Here is a 22,416-nt window from a genome sequence, read left to right on the forward strand (position 1 = left end):
TCAAGGAGAAGAAAAAAAAGCCCTTTAATCCACAGTCACACAAATCCATACTGCCTGCAGAAGGGCAAGCGCTTTGGAGCTGTTTTTAATAGCAATATATTAACATGCTTGTTTGTCTTTCCTGATGCTTACAAGGCATTTTTTTCCCTCTCACAGTCTGGTCTCTTTGACAGCGTTTGTGTCAGACCTGCCCATAACTTATCCCCATCAACAGCCCGCAACGCTGAGGAAATCTCAGCACAGCCCCGGCTGCGACAGTCGATACCGAGGTCACTTTGGCTTTCTTGCTCTCGCAGGAGCGCCGCTGCCCTCGGGGTCACGGGGTGCCCAGGGCCGCTCTCTGCCCCAGCACATCACCAGCCACGGCCTCCGCACTCCCTCGCGGGCGTCAGGCAAGAGCAGAGCCAAGTCCCTGCCGTGAGGAGCAGCCCGCTGCACGGCGGTTCGCGCTCGCCCGATTGTAGCATACGGCACAGCTCTGACTGCTGGCGGCAGGACTGAAAACTGCAGCTATTTAATTCGGAGAGAAGCAAGCATGTAGAGATGTGTCAAGAGAGACCGTAGTTTGGGCTTTTCAGTGCTAGCGGTGGTCCCGGCTGGGACAGGGGTGCCCCGAAGACAGCGAGCGGAGCAAGCCTCACCGGGGCCTGGGCAACCCCTCGGCCGGGCCGGGAGCGATGGCAGGAGCCTGCGGAGGGCAGCGCCGCCTCGCTGGGGATGGCGCATCCCGTAGCTCGGAGATGCCAACTGCTAAGGTAACGCGTCTTTTTTCTCCTTTGAAAGCTGCAGACTGCAAAGGTACCGTCCCGCTACGGCTCCGGCCTGTCGCCGCCGGCAGGGCGGGCTCCCCACGTTTCCACCCCCTGGCCTTCAGAGCACCTCCCCGGGTCCGGCTGCGGGGTGCGAGAGCCGGCGAGGGGGGCCCTGCCGGGGCCTCCCTGCACCCCCCGGGAGCGCATCACGGCTGAGCCAGCTGCAGGCCTCATCCAGGGTCTGCCAAAAGCCGGGGAGCAATAAATCCCCTTGCCCTTGCCAGATGCAGCAGAGGTGGGTCGCAGCCCGGAGCGACGCTCCCGGGAGCGCGGAGCCCTGCTCGGGGAGGCCAGGCCGAGCACCGATGCTGCCCGTGGTGCCCGGGTGCCCCTGGGAGCCGAGCCAAGGGCTGCTCCCCGCTCTCGCCCCACGCGCGGTGGGAGGGGGGCTGTGCTTTCCAGAGCCCTCCACCTGGCGTCTTGCCCAGGGAGTAAATTCTCTCAAAAAAAGAACCAAACAGAGCTTTACTTGTGCGTTCTGCTTTTCTCTTCACTCCAGAATAACGGGAACGGCCCTAATGCAGCGCTGCGCTGCCCGATACCCGCGCTGAGGCGGAGGGACTGATCCTGCCGCCCATTACCCCGGGGCACTGCCTTTGGTGAGGCAGAACCGGGTTAGAGCAGCGAGCAGGAGCAAGGAACTTCTGTTGTTCCCTGCTGTTTGAGCGTGGGCAAAATAAAAGGCCATAATATATGATTCAGTCAGCCAAGAAAGCAATATTGCTCTGCCATGTGCACGGTCTACACTGAGACGAGTGCAGGATCTCATTTCAAAATTCCCATCGGTGCCTCATTTAAACCATCAGCCATAACCTGCATCTCATTTCCAATACCGCTCGGTATTAGCGCTGCAACGAACTGCTGGTGAGAGAGTCTAATTCCTGCAAACAAGCCCCTGTAGGCTTGCAAGGAAAACAGAGAGTTCCCCTCTCAGTTGCCTGCTAGGTTCCCATCTGGCTGTTTTAACTTTGCTATTGCTTTTAAATGTGCCTGTTTCTGCACACAAGGCTTTCAGCTCCACCTCCAGAGACTCCCAGGCTCTCTGAGCATCGGATTCTGGCCAAAATGTAGAGACACAGATTGGGTCTTCTTAACAACAGAAAAAAGATCGGGTTTCACATTACAGAATCTGACAGATTAATTCCACTTACATGATCATTTCCCTGTGAACCACACTTCTTTCCATCTGGATTTTTCCATCAGGAGGACAAAGAGCCATAGTGTTGAGCACTACCTAAGAGAAAATGGAAAGCAGTGTAAAAGATGACTGCAGATGCTTACTCAGAAAAAAAAAAAAGAGAAGGAAAAATGGGGCAGAAAATAATTTCAAACACATCAACAGGTTTTTTTGTTTGTTTTTCAGCTGAATTATATTCTGATCTCATGCTTTAGTATTCTAAACCATTTAGTTCTTCAGGTTTTGTTTCAGGGATTTTAGGATATTTGGCTGCAGGAGCTCTCTATATCATATTATTGTTATTTAGTGTTTGTGTTCTTGTAGTAATGACAGGTCCAGCCCAAATCAGTGCCCTGCTGTGACTGAGGCTATGAACAGTTTAATTCAAGATCTTGCAAGACACCTGTCCCCACCTGGGCTATCTTGATAACCACAAGTGGATCTGTGCCAGCTAGGAAAAGCGGTAGGCGAAAGACGATCTGGTGGTTACGGCATTACTTTGGGCCCTACGAATGCTCTGCCACCGCCTCCTCTTGGGGCTTCTGATGGTTGTTTAATGGCTCTGCAGTTGAGTGCTGCCTCTAGGAGACATGGTTACAACCCATGGCAAAACGGCAAGCGGCCTTCCCCATGCTGCAGAAACGAAAACTAGGGCTATGTGAGTAAGTGGCTGCTCGGTTCGTTTGTGTTCCTTTTTAGTTAAACAAAACATGTTTTTCTCAACCAGGAACAAACTATTTCATCTTGTTTTCATATTTTAAAAGGTTTTATGCAATATTAAAGTAAAATTCCAAAAGAAAAGTAATTTTGACAAGAAAAAAATGGAAGCGGTCAGTTTTTTGGAAATGCCAAAATGAACTATTTCAAACCCACAATATGGGAGTGTTTACTTTCTTTTTGAGAAGCGTTTTCTTTAACTGGAATCTGCCAATGCAACACAAATCTGTAAAATGCTTTAGACAATTCAAATCAGTGTGGGCTGTGGGCTTTTGTCTTGTCTTTGCCAGAAAAAATCTTCAGTAGAAAACGGCAATTGTTTCCAGGGCAGAAAAAAAGAAAATCCTTGCAGGCTGTGCAGACTCAAGTGGCAGGATAATATCAAAGGCGTGCAAATATCTCAGCAAGGCTGTTACTGCAGACAAGGTCCCAGACTGACCAAGTCCCGTGGGAACAGCACCCAGCTGACCCCTCCCTCAGCTACCGCCCGCGGTAGCTGGGCATTTGGGAACCAACGCTGAGCAACGGAAAGGCTCACAGGCACTCGCCACCTTGTAGTCTCCCCACGAAGCAAGCAGGTTAATCCATCTGGATTGCACTTGCAGTCCCTTCCCAGTCTCAAATGCCTCCTGCAGGTAGACAGTCTTCTAAAAAAAAAAAAGAAAAAAGAAGGAGAGAGGAAGAAAGAATCGAATGAGATGGTCTTTAAGTACTCACAGACTACAGTTTAAGAAGAGTAATCCTCCCTAACTTGCATGGGCTAGATCTCCGCAGAAACTGTTAGTGACCTTGCAAGACGGAATTTCCTTTCTGATTACAGGGCATCCTACCATGCTACACTTGCTGACTGTTTCCAGCCAGAGCAGCTTCTGTGAGCCACCCAAAGGGGCAAGCTTTGAGAAATGTAATCAGTGGCAGCACTTTTGCTAACTTTGCAGTATCTTAAAGAAGAAGGGTGAGGGAAAACCTTCAGCAAAGTCCCTGGCCTTCAATTAAAGAATTCATATTACTTTCCTCATTAGTCCAATCATCTGCTATAGTTATTTCCAAGCTTACCCTGAAGGCCCTGCAGAGTAATTCAATTGCAAGGCCAGCGCGGCACAGAACAGAGCGCTGAGGTTGGAGGAGTTATGCTCCTTGTCGAGATGAGGAGCTCACTTGTCTGGCATTAGTCATGTGAAGCAAATGATGTTGACACACTTTGGGGCAAGAGAATTGCGGTATGAAAGGGAGCTCTGTTGCAGAGCACCTCGCTGGCTGCGAAGGCTGCAGTCGCCTGCTCACTTTCACCGGCACAAAACAACTCAGTTCCTCGAGGCTGCGAGAGCCTCCTCAAAGTCAGGCCTTGAAGAAGAGACCTGGCAAGGAAATCTCTTTCCCCCTCTAGCACAGATTATTATTGTAACAAGCTCACAGACTGCAACAGAACTTTAAAATGATGGGCCTAGAGCAGCTGAAAGTTTAGCACCCATCTGCTTATCTCCACAACTTCAGCTTTTAAACATCTGCAGCAATTGAGAGTCATCCACACTGCTTCAAGATTAGCCTGTGGTCTTATGAACCTCCTGGAGTAGAACCTGTATTATCTTTTTCTTGATTTCCTTTTACTGCTTCAACTTAATGTTCTGTATCAGTGAAAGTACAAACAGGTCATCATAAAGATGCTGGCAATAGCTTTTGAGCACAGTGCATGGCTTTTGCAAGGCAGTAAAACTTGCTGGGCAATGCTTAATATCCTTTTCTGTGCTATTCTTCATGTTGATCTGTGCTACGATTGCACAATATACTCCTTTACCATTGCTCTTGGTGTTACAGGCCTTGAAAAATTCGTAGGATTCCTTCTCTGCTTCCCTGAGTTATTCATATGCAGTTCCTTTTTCTTCATCATTAAAAGTAAGCTTTTTTCCCTCTCTCCCATCATTTTTATTGTGCTTTTCATATTTTGCTTATTAAGTAGTTACCCCAGGGATACTTCCTTTTTATTGGAATGTACAAAAAGCTATAACTGCTCTTAACATTTGTGGTGAGGAGGAGGGAGAGGGGAGCAGGGGAAGCAAATTTGGGCTGAGGTCACAGAAATGTATGGGATATATTCAGTAATAGGCCTTGCCTCATCTGTACTTCTTTTTTCCATAAGCAACAAGACATCCTCCCTTACTTTCTGCTTTCTGCCCCAAATCAGCCTACACTGTTTAAAATGTGCCTGGATGTTTAGACAAAGTTGTTGCTGCTGCTGCTTTAGGAGCAATATCTGTGTTGCTGATGTTGTTGTGGGGCAGGGGACAGACTGGGTGACTTCTCACAGTCCCTTCTGGGCTTGTTTTCCAGCACTGCTAAGTGAATACCAAAACGCTAGATTTAGGCATTCAGGCATTAGAATGAGAGCTGAGGTCACATAACCTTTTGCAGAGTCAATGCAGGCCACTCCACTTTGGGAAGCCTTCTAGCGCGTATCCCACATTCACCACGGCTCTAAAACCAGCAAACCAACCAAACAAAACCCATCTGTTTCCTCTGGAGGTGAGAACAGCAATTCAGGATAATGAGATCTTATTGGCATGAGAAATGCTGCTAAAGTCTAAGAGGAGGGACTAGCTGGATATCTGAACTCTTGCTCTTAATAGAGTTTTGCTTCAGGCTGGCCTGAGCTTTCTGGGTCTAAAAAAGAGCAGGTTATTCTTTTACAGGCCATTCAGATCCATTAGAAACCCACTGAATAAGGAGTAAACACGCAAGACTTTTGCGTTAGTAACAGCAAACAACATTGCAAAAGGGACACACGCACTGAACTGCACCATCTGTGAGGGACCAAAACAATCTCGGACAGGATTCTCAACCAGCCAACACAGCCTGAACTTCCAGCTCTAAAATTTCCCAAAATTCAGCTCCTCCTTCTTCTCCCATCCCAGGTACCTAAGTACCCTGCACTACAGATGGGAGAGCTGGCCTCTCTCTAGAGGCAAATAGCTATCGCATTACTTGTACAAAGTGGAACAGATCCCAGAGGAGAGACTGAGATAGACATAGGCATACCAGTATAGCTGAGTGATCGGTGGTATTTGCCTGAGATACAGAAAAACATGGTTCAACTGCTCTCTGTTTTTGTTTACGTACACATATATGTACATACGCCTGTAAAAATTCATTCATAATTATACATGTATGTATACATGTGTACACACGTATAAATATATTTGTATAATTGAAAGAAAATTTACATACATACATTTTATATATGTATACACACACACACACTATATGTTATATACGCTTAGCAAAATTTCCATCTCGGCCCCAAAAGCCTTGTGAGTACAAGTAAGTCCAACGATTCATTATTTCAAAAACTTGCAGTTTTAACTAACAGGAAGCAAAGTGTGCACAAACACTTCAGTTACTCTCCGACATAAAGTGCTAGAGCTTTCCTGCATTACACTCATCAGCACTACAGTGATAGAAATAACAACTGCATCTATGAAGCTCAGTCACTGCCACATTCAGGTGGCACAGGACTTTCTTTTTCAACGGTGTTACTTGGCAAGAAATGAAATCACACCGTCTTGTGCTGCTGCTTTCTCGGGGGATGAATTACATGCCTGTAGAGTCACAGCACAGAGTCAATCCTGCTCTCTGAACGCTTTTACCAACACCTGCAGGCCCTACTGCGCACACTAGTTATAAAAATGTAATGCTATTTGGAGGGTAATGAACAGGACTACTTTCTAGGGAATATTATTTCTGTATGAAAATTTCCTCTTAATTCATTTCAGAAAAGCTGTCTCTGATATAACCTGAGCACGTGCAAGGGAAGAGCCAGAATGCTTCACACCAGGGACCGCCCTGAGCCGAGCAGTGCAGGGGGCCGAGCTTCCTACGAGACGCCAGCGCTAGCAGACCTCCAGCGGCTCTTCTGGTTCAGAGGAGGGTCTGATAATCACGTGGACCAAGTCTGGCCAAATATTTACCTGGGAGATGCGTAAGAACATATGGTGTATTATTGAGCTGTTACTGGTCCCAGGGAGGTGGACAGAGGGGTGCAGTGCAGGGAAGAGCAGCTGTTGGGTCTATAGGAAAGTTTCTGCAACACTCGTTTCCAAAACTAGTAACACAAGGAGTTTGGACGTCAGCAAAAACGTGACGTACAAAAGTGTAACTTACTCATAGTCTATCTGAGCTGGGTTTCCATGAACCACAGTGGATTTTAGTAGGGTAAGAATTATCTCTATATGAGACAAAAGTGCTTAAAGGACCCACCTGAAACTGGTGGCAATTGAGATTGGCGCTGTGCACTGAGAAGCATCATCTGCCCCCTGAACTGCGCTTGAAGGCAGCAGGCAAGGACACCATAGCCCTCGTGTTTAGATGGGACTAGCAGGATCAAGGGCCGGTTTGAGGAGGACTCGAATTATACAGCAGGGATTTCGCCAATCCAGATCCAACTCTCCTTCAAAGTAAGACTGTAAAACTGAAAATATCAAATAGGGATTTTCATGCACATGCCTTACACTTGTGACTGCTTCTATTTATTTCCTTCTCCTTTTGTATGGATTACTGCAGATTATGTAGCTCATCAGCTGGGCAGAACAACAGCTCTTTTTTCCCAGCTTCTCCTCCTTATGAATACGTCACTTAAGGATCACAGTTTTGTGGAATAATTCGAGTCCCAGGTTAGGGCTAGAAGGGGAAGAACTTGGCTGCTGAGCATGTCAGAACCACGAATGACCCCAAGGAAAAATAGTGAGAAGCAGTCTGGAAGTGCTGCATCTGTGTGGGTTCTCATCCCTGCAACCCATGCACACTGCGAGAGAGAGATTAGCTGTAGGACTTGTTAAACAAATACTTAAAAGAAAATCTTGACCGCTCTGTACAGTCAGCCATGTTCTCAGGCATTAACTGTGGGGAGGCAACTGCCTAACAGTATCTCACAGGCAAGTCTATGCTCATGCTGCTCTCCACAACACCATATCATGTTCATCATTTGCAAAGTGCTATGGGCATTTTAAAATCTGCTACTTTGTAATGAAGCTGCAATTCCTGCATCCATCCCTAGCGGGAGCAGGCATTAACTATGAACTATGCTATTTTAAGGCAGAGTGTTGGCAGTGTTCCTGATTAACCCTTCATGTCTTTCAGGTGGGCCGCTAGGAATAAAACTACTCTTCAAAGCCTCAACATTACTCATATCCTTAATGCAGCGGATGGGCCATATAGCATCAATACAGGAGCCAAATATTACAATGATCTACAAATAGAGTACTACGGAATAGAAGCATTTGATGATCCTTCCTTTGATTTAAGCATCTTCTTCTATGATGCTGCCAATTTCATAGGCAAAGCCTTGAACACTTCAGGAGGTAAGAGGGAGGCAAAGAGAAGTTTTGGGAGGAAGTTTCAACATGAGCCAAATGGCTTCTCCTTGTGTTAACCAGGCAGACAGTAAAGCTCAAGTTCAGCATAACAGTTGATAAAGCACATGCAGAACCGCAGCAGGGAGAACGGAGAAGGGCACCGCAGGGGAGGCAGCATCGGCCAAGCCAAGTCGCTGGGAGGTGGGGATGGGGGGCTGCCCCAAACCCAGCAAAAGCCAACTCTAGGGACAGAGGGAGAGGGAAGGGGAGAAACATGGCGCTCTCCTGGACATGTCTGCCCTGCAGGAATTGCTTCCTGCCAAAATCCGTATGTCCCCCTGCCCGCTCACTTGTGCCCCTCACGTTGGCAGGGGCTCCAGCCCAGAGACCTGCCCCGGGGACCACGTGGCAGCTCTGCTCCAGCTCCTGATGGCTTCGACTGGGGGCAGAGGCACTTGAGCTTTACTGGCTTAAATGCTTTACATGCTTAAGTGCTTCCCAGAATTGGAGCTTTATTCAGACAGCCCATTAAGCCACAGAAGCAGCACAAGTTAATGAACTAAGTCAAAAATGACGAGTCTGACCCACAGCCTGCTGAATTTTTGTCAGTAGAGTTTGGATGATGGCCTAGTTATCATAATTTCCATTTGTTCCAGAGTTTGCTCTGACTCTGACTGGCTGTGAGAGCTTGCGGCTTTCACTGGAGTGCTTTATTAAAACCCTAGTTATAGTTCTCACTGGGCTGCTGAGATACAGTAAATTATGAGCCCATTTTTACGGGCAGACTGTCCTACAGAGTTTATGGGACTTGTCGATAATCACAGTCAGGACAGGCCAAAATTTTTCTGCCAAAACTGTTTTTCACAGAAAATGGCGTTAACAAGTTTAGTCACAGAAAGCTTCTGCTTCCACAGAAATTTTCAACTATTTTAATCTGAAATCAAATACCTAAGAACTCATATAGTTTGGGCAAGAATTTAAATTCTTTGATTTGGGAGCAGAGTAACCACTCTGAAGTTCTTCTGCCCCGCTCTGTGTTATGCTGAGAGCTCCTAACTGGACTAGACCTCTCCCATGGTGTAATGGCCAGCATATGCTCCACTGCACTGCTTTTTCAACCCAAAAAGCATCCTGGGAGCTTTCCAGCCTTTAGATGGATGATGAAAGCAAGAGGCTTTTCAACTTCATATGAAATTTCACCAACAGTTTTTTGAAAAATATATCAGTGTTTGAATGTATACTCTCCTACTTCAAACCAACCAAGCAAATCTCCGTAGCACTCTTCAAACTTTACACGGAGAAAATCCTCATCATTGAATAGCCTTAGTCAGAGGGAGCACATTCATAATTTCCTGCATGTAACTTCAGACCTTCTTTATATAGCTACCGTATCCTCAAGATAACATGCGTTAGTAGTTTTCTTCTCGTTGCTAACTATTTTTCAGAAGCCCAAGTTGGATGCATGAAGTCAGTATGAATACCCCCTTGCTTGAGATCTATGGCATGATCTTATGATAACTGTCTATGAAAAACTGAGTATCCACTAATTATCATAGTTATTTTGCCAACTCGGTTCTAGCAGTTTGGGTCCTCCCTGCATCCCACTCAGTGTAGAAAGCCAACTCACCTTACTCTCTCTCTTCTTTTTGCAGGTAAAGTGTTCGTTCATTGTGCCATGGGAGTAAGCCGCTCTGCATCTTTAGTGCTTGCCTTTTTAATGATCCATGAAAATATGACACTCGTGGATGCTCTGAAAACAGTGAGTTCTCACAGAGACATCTGCCCAAATTCAGGGTTCCTCAGCCAGCTCCGAGACTTGGACATTAAATTAAATGAAGAGAGGAAAGGAACCAGAAAATCTGCTAGCAAGGCATCATAAGAGTGTGTTGCTAAAAGAGAGAGGACAAAATCTTTTATGAGTTTCCTGTATCTCTCTTAAATGAATTACATTTGCAAACTAAGGATGTAAGTTTAAGATATGCTAGACTACGTTACTACTAAAAGTACATTTTACTTGATCTTTCTGTTTTACAAAGCCAATATTAATTATATTTATAATTAGTTGTGTATTGTATCCTTCACTCTCCACCTTAAAACATTGCTCTCTACTGGTAAAAAAGATATCAGGTTCCACTTCAGAAATAGCTGTGTTTCAGCAACAAATGAAGCTCATATCAGTTTATGAAGTGTTAGGCTATTTGGGGTGAAAGATGTCATATTATTTATGCTACAATAATGCTTAGAAGTTCTCTTATGAATCAGGGCCCCCCTTTGCTTTCCATATCTAAAACATTTTGTATTTTGAGACCTGAATCTGGCACTGGTTAGGTCTTGCTTTTACAATTGGAGGAGCCCCTGAGTTGGGGGCAAGAGGTTGTTTAGAGGTAGAACAGCTGGGAAACAACACAAACCACTCTTTAAGAAATGGTTCCTGTTCTAATTACAGTATTTTCCCTTTGACTATTCATCATACGATAGTTATTTATTTGTTTTTTTTCCCCTCCACAAAAATACCTCTGTTTGAGAGGAGACTCAATTATTACTCCTCTATCCCAGTAAAAATCATCTGGGAGACACAGAGGAAAACACTTGTGAAGAGGAAGGTGGGTTCTCAGCTGAGGCTCCAAACACGTACAGGCAGTGGGAGCGGGTGCAGGAAAGCATTTGACAACAAAATTCAAGGGCTCCCAAATCCGCCTGACAGTTCGACGTTACAAAACTTGTGATTTTTTTTCTCAAAAATAAAGGTCATTGGTGTCGCAACATCATGTTTTGCAGCGTTTGCTTTTGTGAGGAGACTCAAGTGGAAATTGAAGGGATGCAGGAATAGCAAGGGAAGTGCTGACAGCTGTGAGACTTTCATCTCCGTGTCTCCGGGCCACCACAGGAGCACTCAATAGCTACTATCAGCCAACGGATCAGTGCTGCCTGGAAACTATGCAGAGCACATCTGGCTCTCTGTTCCCAGCGGACAAGTATTCCCAGCACAAAGCCAGCTTAGGGATGGCAGTGGTTTGCGATCCTGGTGCCAGACGCAGGGATGCAAAGGCGTGACTGCTCCCTGCCATGGCGAGCTGGATGTGCAAGAAGAGAGGAGCAGCAAGCAACAACACGCCTGGCCGCTCCCAGCGCTGTCTGCAAGGCAGACTTCTGCCTTCGGCACAGACAGCTCAGCACCCTCTATAACCCTCCTGGGCCACGGCCACATCCGCAGGGTGTGCCGCGCAATGGGAGCGAGGGCACAGAGGAGAGCAGTCAGCACCGAGGACCTGACCCTCACACCGTGGCATTTCAAGGGGTTTTACTTTGGACTAACTAATCCTTTGGGCCGAACATCTGTGAGCAGCCCTGGAGCACATCTTTGCTCTGTTTTCCTACATAGGAAAACCTGTTTGTGACCTCTAGGGTTGCTCTATGAGGCGACCCAATGCACAGCAAGTAGCAGCGATCAGGCAGCTCACCCCAAAAGCACACTTCAGACGCAATCAAAATGCTAACGTATACGCACACCTCAATAACGTTTAACTCAACAAATTTGCTTAGATCTGTAGAACAAGTGAAAAAACATAGAGGCGGATTAGGCTGTGGAGATGCCCCCAACCCCAACACAAGAACCACATTTTCTTACACTTCACATCTGTAGAAAAACTCTCCTTGCCTTCGGCAGCAGCAGGACTGAGTCCAGCCATGCATTTTGGCAGCTGCATGCACCGCGCTGTCGAAGACGTGGGCCACGGGGTAGGATGTGCTGTCTGGAGTGGGCGCAGCATGGGGGTTGCTGCGGGGCTGCTTGATGCATCGAGCCGCCAGCAGTGTGGGCCATGCTCCTTGCCTCAGCACCTGATAAAATAATCATAAATAAAACTCACCGTGTTTTTAAGGTGCTGCTTGCTGCCACTAGAAAAATCTGTGTGTTACTCTAAGGATGGAGTATTTTAAGGACAGAAGAACGTGTGGAATATGCTGCACCCGCGGCGAGTTAATCGAGACGGGGTCCCCAAATAGCGGGAGCGCCGCGCGCCCCCCCCGCACACCGCGGCCGCTGCCGGCGGTGCCGCGCCCGAGCCGCCAGGTGGCGCCGCGAGCCCGGGCCGCGGCGGGTTTCCAGCGACACGCGGGTGCGGAGCCGAGCGCGACCCCACGGACACGCGGGGCCGGGGCGGGCCCGGGCAGCCGCCGCGGCGCCGGCCAGGCCCGATGCCTTTGCACCGCCTGACACGGCGTGTCCCGCCGCTGCCGCCCTCCAGCTCCTCTCTCTGGCTGATGGTCGAGGCCCAAAGCGGGTAGGGAATTATGGTTTATAATTAACACAATTAAAAATAGACATTGAATAAACTCAGCGCAGAGAGGCTAGAAATCCGCTGCGCGGCTGGCGCGTTAGGAGGAGGCTAAGGGGCATTACTCAAACAGAGGTAACCCAAGACCCCGCCGCGCCGGAGCGCCGACTACCAGGCAAGTGCTTTTGAGCTTGTTTGCAAATAAACCCCCCGAAAGCTCCGCACAGGCACCGAGCAGCGCGGCCGAGCCCAGCCAGGTCCGCCAGCGGCCAGACACCTGCCGCGCCAGGCCCTGGTGTGGTCTCTGTCGTTAGAAACCCTAAGATTTGTGAAATTCCAGTTTACTTTGCAGCTGGATTCCCAGGGAGAGGAATCCTGACTGAAAAAAAAAAGTTTAAAGTAGAGTGGTTTTCTTTTAATACTGTTGCAGCTTGTATTTAAATTTCTTAAAGATCTGTCTTTAAGGTGTAGTAGCCATGAAACAGCGTATAAAGGTTTTCTTCTCAGCTCATGTTTACAAGAGTCTTTCTTGGGATGAGAGAAACTGGCCGACCAGTTACACTGGGGAAAATGTGAAGCAGGCTATGAGCAAAATGCTGAGCAGTTCAAATACAAAACCTGGAGAAAAAATTAAGAAGTTTAGTGGGAAGGGTTGCTTTGTCTTTTTTTTTTTTTAATACTATTTATAGCTTAGAGCTCCTATGGGTTATTTGTAACTAGGACAGAATTTTTAGACAGAAATGGGATTTTTAATATGAACAGGCTTCCTCAGGACATTTTTATTGCAGAGGTATGTTTGTATGGCTGTGGAAGCCATTGGGATGCTTGGAGTAAAAGAGCACAGAAAGAGAAGACTGGGTTAAATTAATTCCTCCTAAATACCTACCAGCAGACTTGCTGTCTATATGGGGAGCTGGAGACAGAACTGTACCAGGGTAAAAAGGATACTGCGTCTATTTATAGCATTGCCTTCAACGCAGTAGGAATTCAAAGGAAAACTCCAGCTCAGCACACAGTCTCCTCCTCATCTGCTTCTGTCAAGATTAAATCAGGGTTGAGATCATTGCGTGCCCCTGCAGATCCCTGCGAGGAAGGCTCTCTTCCTTGCTATGAGGGGCTACAGATGGGCTCAGCACTCACGTGGCCGGGGCTCCCGGGGTCCTGCGCAGCCAAAGGCCAGGACTGACCCCTACCTCGTCCCTCTCCCTTACCAGTGAAGGGGCAGAAGGGCCTCGCCAGCCCCAGCAATTTAGCAGTGAGGTGTGAAAGCATTTCACCTGCCCTGCAGCCCTCTCCCCATACTGCGCTCTCCTCCCTACACTGGCTTCTCTGGGGCACTCCGAGCAAAAGGGCGGCACAGCGCCCGTGCCCACCCCGTCTCAGCAGGGAGGAGAGGAGGACATGCTCCTGGCCCACCCATCATGTTACCTACCTGGATGAGACCCTTACCCTGCAGTCCCACTTGCTGACACCGTGGGGCAATCCATCCCTGGGAAGGCATGGGGTGCAGTAGATGTGTGGGGCACGTACATGTCTGTTTAAGCAATCCCTGATGTTATTAAGAATAGAAATGAGAGTAGCCCTGAAAAATGTATTTGCAAAAGCCTGACCACCTCTCTAGAAATGAAGCAGGCTCCTGAAGCTCCTCAGCTGCGCTCTTCTTTCAGCATCATGGTGCCTCAGATCTTTTCCCCCACGTCTTCTGCCTTCCAGTTTCTCTTTCATATGAGCTGCGGTTTCCTTCTTCACAAGGCACTATCTGCTCTGCACTCTCGGTGCCCCTCCTTTGTTATTCTGTTATCAAGCTGTCTGCGAGGCGGGGAGCAGAAGTTGCAGGACTTGAGGCTGCCTTTGAGGTACAGGTAATTATTATGTGCATCTGTTATTGTGGTTGGTGCCTCAACAGGTGGAAAACATGCTGTTCTCTGATAGATTTGCAGCACTCCGCGTTCCTACCTTGTCTTTTCTCTGAAGCCGGTCATGTGGTGTTCCTAAAATAATAAACACAGCCTCACTGCTGCCACAAAACCCCTGGTAAATATATTTTTATGGGAATGAAATATTAAAGGATTTGAACAGTTATTCACTGAAAGCAAAATATGAACAGTAAGGTTGGGTAAAGATTCAAAGGCTGGTTTGCTTCCTTTCCCTGGGGCACATCCAGGCAGTACTGCTTGCACTTTGGAGATGGATAGTGGGGAATTACTTAACCCGAAATGATGGAAACAATTCAGACTATAATAATATAGCATGAGAGTTTCTCACGTTACATGTATTTCCCATACTGCTGGCTACATTCTGCCCTCAGATTCACAGGCACAACTCCCACTGGATTCTGGAGGAACTGTGTTTGAAGCCAAAATGCATTTCATTGTCTTTCTGAAGTCTCTGTATGGTTTAGTTGCTAAATCCCGAGCTCAAGGACTGCGGACAAAGCTTGTTTAAACATTTCCTAGTGTCTGTGCGAGATTCCCATCTGCTGAGTTTTATTTTGAATGTCATCTTCCTACTTTCCCTGAAAACACAAAGCAGAAACACACGTTTCCTCTGCCCTAGACTGCAGGAATCTCCAAAATTCCCAGCAGGTTCTCTCACAAAATGCAATGGATCCAAGTCTGTCTAAAAATGCTGCAAACCCTTTGTGGAGTAGAGAGGGAGGAGACCAGAAACGTGGGCCAAGTTTCTGAGCGTTATGAACCCCCCTGCCCCCAAAGGGACTCCATATCCTGTTTCCTCTCTCCCAAAAATTTCACCTGGCTTTGGGTTTCATTAGGAGAAATGTACTTTGCTCCAGTTCCAGACTCTACGTCTTCAGTTTGTGCTTCCTGCTGACACTGCAGAGAGTGCAAGGGCCATGAAGGCTGAGATTGACCTGGGGGCTTTAAATTTACTCCAATAGAAGAGCAAATTAAATACAGAGCACATTAAGCAGGTTGGAAGATTGTTGTTGACCAACAAATCTTCATTAAGTTCCCGAGCCAAGCTGTGCTGCACCTCCGATGAAACTGATTACCGTGTCTCCTTCCTTGCTTCAACTGCTTGTTCACCAGGCTTACAACAAATTCAAACTTGTTTTAAGTCTAATTAGAAATAAAATACACCATTCATCTGCCTTGCCCCACACCTGCACCCAGTTTGCAGGTGTCAGTACATCATTCAAATAGACCAGACTCTACTGTCTTCACCACCAGTTATTTACTATCCTGGTTTTCACTACTCTCTTTTTCACTGCCAGCATCTCGCGGTGGCTTTTTTCATTGCTCTATGGTGACTTTCTTGGTTAACGGTTTGCATTGCCAAGGACGAGGTCTGAGATCAGTCCCTGTCGCTGCTCTCCAGACCTTTCTGCTGAGCCCACCCTCCAAAGCCGCCAGGATGAGCTTGCAGGACACGCGCCTCCCTGCAGCGAAGCCTGCGCCCAGCATAACCGCAGCTTTGACAGGATCAGAGCAAAGTCCTTATCTGGCCTCTGTGACTGAAGGGAGGCTACGGCAACTGGGGCCTCTGACACGCTTCCCTGCAAACCACTACTAAAAAAACTGCCCCACCGGTGAAACTCAGGTGCCACGCTACTCTGCTGTATGGGCTTTAAAAACCTCGTGCCCCATTTAGGCCTAACTTAGAGAGGTAACCCCGGGGGAGGGAATGCAGGGGAAAGCAAGGGGAATTAAACAGCAGTGCGGAGAGGTACATGGCCATCACAGCAGTAACGCACACACACAGCAGGATCTACTCATCCCAGTGTAAGATGAGAAACAGTTATCAGGTATTTCTCCTCTAAACAAAAGGTATGCCTAGGTAACAGCAACACCATGAATAAGGGAGTTAGTCTTCAGCGTCGTTCTCTGCCTGATAATGTTCATATTGGCAAACTACATGTTGGCCATGGAGACTGGCTGTACCCCATATAGTGCGTCTTTGCTCTCAGACAACACGTGAAAAACGTGGACAGCACTCAACCTTTTTTGCACCAAAGAGAAGGCCTCAATTTATGCAATTTATGGGCTTACGCAGCATCGCCTCAGCGCCCAAGCTGTCAGCATTTCCCGTCACCTGGGCACTGCAGGGCAACAGCCTCTTTGAAAGCCAGCTGTTGTGTCCCAGGCAAGACTGAAAAATGCAACCAAAGCAGCTGCCTTCCAATGGGATCTGGGTTATTTTTTTGCTAATGGTGAATTGGTTTCCAGCTCTAGAAAAAAATGAGTTCTGTTCTCCTTGTACCAGGTGATCTGTGACATTTTGGATCACATATTTTTAACTGCTAGTTGTTTTAGAAATATGGTAAGAATTAACCTAGAGGACAAATGATTAGAAATATCTGTAATCCCAAGAGCTAACAAAACTGCTGGGAAAATCTAGACCTCAAATCAGCTGAGCTATAGAATCTGACGAGTTCCTATTTTTTCCCCTTCAACAGAATTAGTAGTGAGATTTTACAATGAGAAGAAAACAATTTGCTTAGGTGACTTGGGATTTCACCTCCTTCCACACAGATGAGCCAGCAAGTCTCAGCTCTGTTCAGTCTCAGTCTGACCTCTGTACTAACTTCATTTATTGTTTCTAGTTCTCAAACAGTGTATTACGTTATACCCCAAAGGGCCTGATTAGAACTGGCCAGTGTTTTAATGATTTACGAGGGGCATGTGGGACTGCACGGGTAGCATATGTGTTGTGTCACTGCTATTGGAGGAGCCTTTATTGATCCACACCAGTGTGCTCCAAGACAAGAGCGTGTCAGATTCCAGTAAGCTTTAATTCACAAACCTGATTTCACAGGTGGGCAAGCTTGCACTGGGAGTGACCATAGCTCTTACGGTGGGAATAAAAGAAAACAGCTGGATTGCTCCTAGCCATTGCATTATGAGAGGATTTCCATTCCTTTCCCTTGTTCTATTTCTGTCTTACAGTGGTTAAGGAGGTGTTTATCCTGCCTCGTTCTTCAGCCAGAAACCTGGGTGACTGGAGCTTGCTATCAGTTCTGTAGCTTATCTTTCTGCCAGAAGATACTGGTGGGAAATACAGGCTACTAGAGCTAGCCTTGCAAGCCTGAGTCCTGCCATGCCTATCACATTGCTAGAAAGACTCAAATCAGAGAGGCTGATGTAGGAGAAAGATGAAAAAGCACTTAGAAAGCTGGTGCAGTTATTTCTAAGGCATGATGTCACTGTGTTTAATAAAGGCTCATATTGTTTTTTAGGGGTGTCTGTAGAGAAGGACTTTGCAGGCACCAAAAGGAGGGTATCAGGTGGCAATACAAGGTTTCCATGCTCAGGGGCATCCCTCGATTTTGCACATTCTGAAATCTGTTTTGAGCACCAAAGGCAAAATCTGCCCAAAGCATTCCAAGGAAATCTCATCACCCAGCATCATTTTCAGAAGGAAAACCAGTGAAAGTCCAAAATTGACCATGGCTTTCACCTCAGAATTTAAGCTGCCTTTAGCTCACTAAACGGAGGCACAGCTTTTAACCCAAATTGAACCTGAGGATGAGACTTCACCCAGGTTCAGCTGTCACTACAAGCGTTTGGCAGCGCTCTGCCCTGGATTTCCTCCCAGCTCAGACCTGTGCAGAGATGTAGAGAAAGCATCCAACTTCTCTTTACCATCTCCACCTGTACAGTGGGAAGAGCAGTGTTTTCCTCACAGGCTAACTAACAACTATAACATACATCCAGCGTTCAAGAAACACTGCTGAACCGCGGGCACCTACCTCCTGCTGTATCCCATCTTCCTTCCTAGCAGGTTCTTAAGCCCTCCTGCTATTTAAAGTGTAGGGATACATGTCTCTGCTCTCCTGTAGGTGGGTAGCACAAAGCTACCTTGGTGGTTCTGGTGGAGACCACAGAATAAGAAGCAGGGGCAGGTAAGCAGTCAACACCCCCAAACAGAACAGACCTCCCCTCCCACCCCAAAAGCAATATATTATTTTTAAGATAGAAGAACATAACAGAGCTAGTCACGGAGAGAAGGGTTTCACATTGTGCCATCTTTTCCGTTAAGTCCTGGGGGCAGGAACAGTTCCTTTGCAAGCGATGGGATTCTTCCACTTCTAAAGCCTGATATTTCTGGTGCTGGGCTGAAACACACTGCTCTATTAGTTATCATTACAGCAGGCTCATTTACCTTCAGATGTGGCCTGGCAAACTCTGGCGGGGACACAAAATGCCAGCCTGAGGGACTGCATTACACCTGGGCTTCTGTGGAATGCATGGCACGGAAATCCTTAGCCTCTGAACAGTTATCGCTGAAGCAATAAATAAATGTGACTGCCTCAGACCATTTTGCATACCAGAGGTGACCCGGAAAAATTAGATTAGGCAAGATTAAGACTATACAAGAGGGACTAAACTTGAAGATGAGTAAAACGATGGCTGAGGGATTGGAAAGAGCATTCAAGTGACATTTTGCCCATCTTTAATCAAGCTAGATGTAGTGTGCCCAGCAACCCGTGCATGGCCTTCTCTGTTGTGTTCAGCTGGAGGCGAGATGCCTGGATTGACAGTCCTTACAAACTAGACAATGTGTGAAACCATGTAGTAGCAGAGCTGCTTGGCAAGGCTGGTTTCACCCCAACACCCACAGTGAGGGAGCGCAACAATTTATGCTGCAATACATAGTGCTAACAGTGGCTCCCACACAGCGACAGTGCTGAGGCTGAAACGTACCACCGCCAATGCGGCCCTCCAGTACACTGGGTCTGCTTCAGAGAAAGAGACTCAGCACCCTTCAGGCAACCTGCGAATCAACCTAAGCTTGCACATCTCTGCAGGGCCACGCTGTATTAACATCACCCAGCAATGAGAGCAGTGCACGCTCTCTACAACTGCAGGCTGCAAAAATTGAGAGGGCATTACTAAAAGTCACGAAGAGCAGCAACCGGCATTTCTGTTGTTCAGGGACAGGGAAGGCACCGATGTGTTTGTGCAGAAACACCAGTGTCGTCAGACAACCTAGCTGGTTACTGGCAGCTCCAAAACGAAACCAAAATGGCAAACATTACTCCCGGTTTACAGCAACCTGGATAAACTGGCTAACCTTTCTTCCAGGAGTATTTCATCCTTGGGTTTTTTCCGTAATTTTCTAAGGGTATTCCCAAAAACAAAGACAGAGATCACCTCTTCTGAGTATACTTGTCCTTCACCCTGGAGAAGTCACTGCCAGAGGCAGCCAAGTTACAGCAGTGCTTCTTGCGCACTGGAGGAGAGAGTCAGCCTTACCCCAGAAGCACAGGATCTTAGGCAAGCTTGTCTTCAAGTGGGAGTGCAGGGATAGCAAGTGTGTAATGAATGTAGCATATCCAAGAGGTGTTTGGTGTTACAGTGCTGTAAATTGGGATTTTTGTTTTTTCAAGAAGGAGTAAAATATAGTAGTGTCTAAGGTAGGAAGGCATTACATACTGTCAAGTCTGATGGCTGAAGCCCACGGCAGGAGACACTAGCAATGATATTTGGCTCAGGAGCAGTACCCTGGCTGGGAGCTAGTCTCTCGTGCACATGTGGACACGCTGTTGCAGTGACCGATGGCATGCAGAGGTGGTAGATGCGTTTTCGACTAGCTAGGGTCTTCGGGTCATGTGCAATGTGTCTGATACTCCACCCGATCAGGTTGGGTTAATGGGTATAAGGATTTACTTGGCAGCTGAGAACACAGGAGTACTGAAGGGCTCCAGAGGGCCCAATTTCGCAGCTAATCTTCTGCACCCACTGCCAAAAACCCTCCATCTCTGCTGGGACTGGGGCTGGAGGGGAGCTGACTTTCTTTTGCTTGCTTGCCAAGAGCCAAGTTCAGGCCCTTGGAGCTCTGCAGTGCTCCTGCTCCAGCTGGTGACTTCATGAACACCTAGAGTAGGGAGGAACACAGCTCCCTGCACAGCTTTAAATGTTTGTCTTTCCCTGCATATGCTGATGACATCATTGCCACCTGAGGGCCTGAACTCTGGTATTGGCAGGTAAAAGCTTTTCGGATCACCTTACATTGAGGTTCTTGCTCTCGATGCATATTTATGTAATGATTGCTAGATGGCTGTAATTAAATGATTGTAAAGCACCACCTAAAATGCACTAGTAATAAATTCTTAATAGCTGATGCTATAACAAGCAGTACAAAAAATATATCGTACCATGCAGATTGTTAACACAGTGTCTGGGCCTGTTTAGTGCACAGCTTTAAATAGTTACAATGCATGCTATTAAAATGGCACATAAAATTTGTAACTAGTAAATAAAGGGTCCAATTCAGCAACAAGATATATCCAAGCTTCAGTAGTGGAGAAGCCATGGAAAACTTACTTTTGTGTGCATGCCTTCTGCTGGCTCCACATGGCCAATCGTTACACTGAAGCAGGCCCAAAATAGCTGCTAAAATGTAAAGAGAAGTTTTCTTAAGCTATTTTTCCTAAAACTATGAAGCAAAGGATGAGAAGCCTGATTCTGCCACCCTGGCTTCCTACTAGCTCCACTGAAGCTTGTGAGACTGCTTGCACGAGCAAAGCTTGCTCCTATGAGCGCATCCTTGCTAGATGGACCTCTCAACTTTTCGGTAGCATCTTAACTCAGTGCCTATCCAAAGACACCTCGCTCACCTGTTTACCAGAGCACAACACACTTTTGGGACCTTTCTTTCCATGCTCAGTCACTTTCGTTTTAGCTATTTTTGGTCGGGTCTTTCTCATTTTACTTCTGCAAGTTGCAGCAGGTTTTCTTCAGTCTGCTCTCTTTTCCTCTTTGGGGACAGGAAAATAGACCTCGTCCTGCCGCTGGGGTTGCCTTAGGAGGCCTGGTCCAAAGCTTGTTGGTGTCAGTAGGATTGTTTTGAGCTTTGTTTCTCTGAGCCTTTCTCAGTGAACTTGGGGTGCATGAGATCTCCCCTCCTATCTGTATGGCCCTTGTGGTGGTGCTATCTATCAGACGTGGTTTCTGTGAAGCATGGTCCACTCCTGCCTGGTGCAGACTCTGTCCCTGCATCTGCACTAGCTCAGAAACATAGTTAGGATCCTATTTATATTACAAAAATGTAACGGTGTCCGGAAAGCCCTTGGTTTTCCATTCAGTGAGGAAGAGGTGGGCTAGGGAAAATACATTTAGCTGCCCATATTTGCCTCTTCCCTTTTATCCAGTTAAAGCTTCAGTGTGGACAATGTCTCTACAGAGATGGTTTTCTGTGGCTAACAAAATAAAATGAATATACAGACAAGACCCCCCAAAAAACAGCATAATCCTCAGGCGGCCAGGTTTTGCAAATTTGGTGTGATATTGCTGCACATGAAAGGGTGGCTGCTTCTGTCTAGTCACCATCAGGAACCACATACATGGTTGGTAAATACAAGTGCAGTAACCAACTGATGACAAGAGAATATTTTATACTACAGTTATGGAAGAAAACTAGGCCACCCTGCCTCCGGGGCTACATGCTGCTGTACGTCCTGAAACAGTCAAGATCGTCAGGTCTGAGCCCTGCTGGCTGGCTCACAGACTTGCTATGAAAAAATTAGACATACATTTTTGAGGCTTCTGAGGCCTGGCTACCCATAACATTGGTGGAAGTTGTGGTAAATTCAGCATGCTTGGGAACCAGGATAGCTTGTTTAATTTCTTCTTTGCATTTGAGTAGTCCTTTGCACCAGAATTATCCCTGCACGTTCCCCTGGGTGTTACATGGTGCAAAGTTCTGCTTGGACAGAGGGAAGGTGTTACCATACCTCACTGGTTAGGACAGAAAACTTGGTACCAGCATAACACTGAGGGGGAAAGACAGACAGATGTTTTCCTCTTACTTGTGCTGCTCAAAGCTGTTCTATACAGAGATTAATTTAGCCAGTCCATTCCTCAACATAGACACTGCATGGTCTGTTGAGGGCAAGGCCATTGAAAAGCTTTTTCCTAAGTCACACCAAGGCATGTGGTTGCCTTACCCTAAATGTATAGCTAGGTTAAAGTTGTCAGTCTGGAAGCCTCTACTAAATTTGGAAGCGCTGTTCAGATTACATCCTCCAGCTGCTGGAAAGATTTTCTTACAAACAGTTGGCTACTCAAATACCTCATGCCTCCCTGGAAACTGCCTGTATCTCAGCTTTCAAGTCCAGCCAGCCC

The 22,416-nt window shown here is 47.0% G+C and overlaps 2 protein-coding genes across 3 annotated transcripts in view; both read left to right on the top strand.

Moving 5' to 3' along the window:
* The first annotated feature begins 404 nt into the window (after window positions 1–404).
* Window positions 405–10,801, top strand: LOC112993261 (dual specificity protein phosphatase 13B-like). Its single transcript, XM_026116700.2, has 4 exons — window positions 405–755; window positions 6,474–6,679; window positions 7,837–8,057; window positions 9,704–10,801. The coding sequence occupies exons 2-4, from the start codon at window positions 6,522–6,524 to the stop codon at window positions 9,928–9,930; spliced, it is 606 nt and encodes a 201-aa protein (XP_025972485.2). The 5' UTR covers window positions 405–755; window positions 6,474–6,521; the 3' UTR covers window positions 9,931–10,801.
* Window positions 10,802–12,253: 1,452 nt separating this feature from the next.
* Window positions 12,254–22,416, top strand: part of DUSP29 (dual specificity phosphatase 29) — a 68,548-nt gene continuing 58,385 nt past the window's right edge. The window contains exon 1 of one of the 2 annotated variants that reach the window (XM_026116698.2): window positions 12,254–12,334. In XM_026116698.2, the coding sequence (XP_025972483.1) occupies window positions 12,315–12,334 (20 nt within the window). In that variant the 5' untranslated portion in view covers window positions 12,254–12,314. The remainder of the gene's footprint in view (window positions 12,335–22,416) is intronic. The other variant, XM_064513840.1, reaches the window with a different exon arrangement.

This window comes from Dromaius novaehollandiae, chromosome 6, assembly GCF_036370855.1.
Source record: "Dromaius novaehollandiae isolate bDroNov1 chromosome 6, bDroNov1.hap1, whole genome shotgun sequence".
Classification (NCBI taxonomy): domain Eukaryota; kingdom Metazoa; phylum Chordata; class Aves; order Casuariiformes; family Dromaiidae; genus Dromaius; species Dromaius novaehollandiae.

Coding starts and splice junctions, on each gene's coding strand:
- LOC112993261 (XM_026116700.2), top strand. CDS start 6,522: ATGCTTCACACCAGGGACCGCCCTGAGCCGAGCAGTGCAGGGGGCCGA. Junction 6,680..7,836: donor AATATTTACCTGGGAGATGC/GTAAGAACATAT, acceptor CATGTCTTTCAG/GTGGGCCGCTAGGAATAAAA. Junction 8,058..9,703: donor AGCCTTGAACACTTCAGGAG/GTAAGAGGGAGG, acceptor TTCTTTTTGCAG/GTAAAGTGTTCGTTCATTGT.